This window comes from Amaranthus tricolor, chromosome 4 (assembly GCF_026212465.1).
Source record: "Amaranthus tricolor cultivar Red isolate AtriRed21 chromosome 4, ASM2621246v1, whole genome shotgun sequence".
NCBI lineage: Eukaryota > Viridiplantae > Streptophyta > Magnoliopsida > Caryophyllales > Amaranthaceae > Amaranthus > Amaranthus tricolor.
In genome coordinates, this window is record NC_080050.1 from 7,766,515 (window position 1) to 7,770,623 (window position 4,109).

Genomic DNA, 4,109 nt, shown 5'->3' on the forward strand with positions numbered 1-4,109 from the left:
TATTGGAAGTATGAGAAAAAAAAATTAAAATAAAACAAAATTTAAAGAACAAAAAAATTGAGTGAGAGAGTGAATACACTAGAGAAATAAGGGAATGAGAGAGAGAAATGAGGGTATATTAAGGAAAAAAGATTTCAAAAAATGAAAAAGTATTTTAAAGTAGACAAACTTTTGAAACTACCCGTTATAATAAAGTGAACGAACAAACTTAAAAGGAGGGAGAGAGTATTGATATATATATATATATATATATATATATATATATATATATATATATATATATATATTATTATATTGTTGTAATAAGGGTAAAAAGTTAAAAAAATATGACAAAAATAAAAATAGAATATTTTCAGTAAATTAGCCCTAAAATGTCATATTCTCTATGAACCTAAAAAAAGGAGTTGGGCTGAGAAAAATTCCTGATTTCAGTTAAAATACTTTCAAAATTCTGAAAGTGAGGGAATTGGCTACAATCCTCTTGTAAACTCCAGAAAATTCTGCATTTACACAAAGAGAGTGAGAAATGGAAGAATTGAGATCAGCAATGGAGGATCATATGAATCAAATGGCGGATCTTATTCAGAAATTATCAACTGAACTTCGTTCTGGTTTCGCTCCTGCTTATGATAATTTTTTGGGGTTTTTCCACGCCATTGATTGGAAGGTTTCTTGTTTTTCTCTTTCCTCAATTACTTTCACTTTTCTTCTAGATTACTTTCAGTGTTCGATTGATTTATTGTTTTGCATTTGAATTTGTAACGTCAATAAGATTTATATTAGCAATTTACTACTTGAGATCTGAAATTTTATGCAATTGTATAATCCTGTCCAATGTGTTGTTAAAGTAATTGTGAGTTGTTTATGATTCCAACTTGAAATTGGAAGGAATCTCAATGTTTAATTTATGAATCAGACATGGAATTTGAATACTTGTGTCTTATTGACTATTTTTGGATCATTTAAGGGAGGGTAGATTTAGAGCTGTTTATCTAGTATTGCCAATTTAGCATGGCCATTTTCTGTTGCTTTAAGATTATGATTCTGAGATTTTGAGTTAGATAGAAAGCATATTTCATGCTATTGATGCTAGTGTAGTACATTTCATGGTATCATTTCATATCTCTGTTCATCATGTTTTGTAGACATGCATTCAGCCGGTGCCTGGTACGGAGTAGCAAATCACTTTCTTTTTCTGTTGTTTGAAAGTTCCTCTGATTGTTATAGTATTAGTAAGGGTATAATTGAACTTAAAGCGTGTTTGGTTTGACGGAAAACATTTCTTAGGAAAACAATTTTCTATGAATATTATTATTCAATGAAAAATGAAAACAATAATTAATTTTTTTTGTTTGGTTTGATTGAAAATTCATAAGAGAAATGAAGGAGTTAGCAATAGAAGAGTGCAAGAAAACTGATTTCCTTCCGTTTTTGTAGGAAAATGTTTTCAAAGTGATGGAAAACTCTTTTCCAGAATGCCTTCCATTTAATTCCATTAGCGAATCAAAATCACGGAAAATGGGGAACCAAACACCCCCTAAGTGAATATTAATTGCTAGAAATTTATGATTTATAAGGGGTGGTGTAGTTGAATGTCGTATAATTTGCAGTAAGGAATGAGTATCTTTGTAAATTTGAAATGTAAGTTAGCTAAAGGGAAACTCTATATAATGACATTGTGGTTTTGTGAAACGCTAGTGGTAACAGTTTTTAAAGTTTTTTCCACATGGTAGCAACAAGGTTTCAATTTTATAAAATCCGTAGCAAAAACAGTTAAAAAAACTAAACCAATTTTCCTTACTTTAAGTGTTTTTTCTTTTTTTTTTTATGTACTATTAGTGAAAAAGAAAAGGAAAAAAAAAAACTAAACCACCCCCTTCCTACCAAGCCACATCCTAGCATCAACCTTCACCCACCCTCCCACCCAAGCCCAACCATATGCCAAATCGCCCTTCACCACTCCCGGTGCTCTTCATTTGATTTCATTGATTTAGTTACATATGGGAAGAAAGAAAGAAATTATCATATGTCCTTTATGTACAAACTCTTGTGCATTACCCGTCTACTTGCAAATACTTCATTTGATTTCATTGATTTAGTTATTTTATTTTTTTTTAATTTGCATACAAATTAGAAAGAAAAAAATTGGCAAATCTTAATTAATTAGTTTAAGTTCTTTTAATGGTACTGTCATTATCATCATCAATTTTATTAATTTGAGGTAATTGATTGTTTAATATTCATTTTTTCGTTTACTGTTTGTTACTTTGTTTAAAAGCTTGGAATTTTTGAAAAGAAGCTTGGAATTTTATTAATTTGAGGTAATTGATTGTTGGAAGAAGCTTGCATAATTTCTTTTTTAAAAGAAAATTAATACTTCCCAAGAAACACAAAAACGGAAAATATAAAAAAAAAACTATTTAAGTTAACGGAATTTGATGTCTTATAACGTAATTTGCTATGGAATTTGTAAAATTAAAACCTTGTTGCTACTATGTGGAAAAAACTTTAAAAAGTGCTACCACTCTTGTTTCACCAAACCACAATGCTATTATATAGAATTTCCTTAGCTAAAAGAGAATCAGTTGTTGATCTTGTGAAGTGTGAATCCTTTGATATGTGAGTCACAGAATCTTGTTGCTCATTTGACTAATATAGTTCTGTATAAACATAGTATTTCTAGCGTTGGTTTCAACCTAGGTTGCAAGTGTATTGGACCTAGAGGTGTTTATTTGGGTCAGCGGCTTGATTTCAGATTTAGTGTTTTGAGTCGGTTTAAAATTGGATTTTGTGTGCATGTTATTCTTTACATAATTGTAAATCATTTTGAAGTCGGGGCAAATCGGGTTCAGTTTCTAGGTCGGGTAAATTTCGGGTCATTGGGTCTATTTTGAACATCTCTAACTGGACCGCAGCTTTGATGTTCCAATTAATTTTGGCAAAATTATTGCTGCTTCCATTGAGGTGGGCAGTTCGATTACATTTGGTCGTCTATACAGTTATTTTGTACCTCCTCTATATTTAAATTATATTGTGAGGCAGTGAGCGAGGTTGATGGGAGTGATCAGTTGCACATCACTATATTCAGATGCTCAGTTTTCTGATACCTTATCTGTTAGCAAACTAAATATTAAATACTGTGCGATTCTTTGTCTGCGCATTGCACAGGACTGCTCGCCTGTTAGATGCATATTTGTAGACTTGTAACACTTTTATCCGTGTGTTTGATGTGTATTTTTCTCATATGCTTTTTCATATTTCCTCACTCTGCTTATTGCTTGAGTGGCATGCAGGAGCCGTTTTTGATGGGCTTATTGGGATTCCATGTGCTGTTGTTGCTGACAACTATCCTCTCCAGGAGGCATATCAACTTCCAAATGTGCCTGTTCCTTCTTTCTTGTATGTTTTCTGCTGCTTTTCTTATCACCTCATGTACGTTTTTTTTATTTGGACGATCTATACCAAAAATCTGTGATTTGATTATCATTTCTTGGCCTTTACCTTACATTCATACCTAGTGTTGTGTAAATAGGGGAAAGCTAATTACATCTGTCATTTTGTAACCCCGGTTTGAGGGGATTTTTTATCTTTATTCTTTCCACTTCTATATTGGATCTTTCTCCTTGAGCAGTGAAATTTTATTTATTTATTACAACTATAAATTATTCAGCATGTTGCTAGTTGATTTTGAAGATTGCATGATTCTATTCACTCCTAACTTAATGAGGGCGAAGATTCATAGTTCTTTAGTTTTATGGACTATGATAAATAGAATCATTAAATTAGGTGCACTTCTTATATACGAAGTTGCAAATGAGTTTTGCTATCAAGGGTAAATCAAAAAGACCTTTTTGTTATCTCAAGGGTAAGGTTGCGTTCATCTGAGTATCTGACCCTCAAACCCACCTAGGTGAGAACCACTTGATCGCTATGGGTAATGAAATGTTGTTGGGACTGTGAGTGGTGGAAAAGGCCGTTCGAAGTGGTTGTGGTCTCGGGTGGAAACTAGAAACTAAGGCATAGAGAAAGGAATATGAAAAGGAGTACAAACACTAGTCTTTCCCTCTTCATTCGCAATCCTATACTTTGACACAACTCTTAGATGATAA

At 32.2% G+C, this 4,109-nt stretch overlaps 1 protein-coding gene across 1 annotated transcript in view; it reads left to right on the forward strand.

Annotated features, from left to right (window-relative positions):
* Positions 1-394: 394 nt before the first annotated feature.
* The window catches only part of LOC130811124 (uncharacterized), a 4,730-nt gene continuing 1,015 nt past the window's right edge, over positions 395-4,109 (forward strand). Inside the window, exons 1-2 of the mRNA XM_057677302.1 lie at positions 395-667; positions 3,294-3,399. Of these exons, the coding sequence (XP_057533285.1) occupies positions 527-667; positions 3,294-3,399 (247 nt within the window). The 5' untranslated portion in view covers positions 395-526. The remainder of the gene's footprint in view (positions 668-3,293; positions 3,400-4,109) is intronic.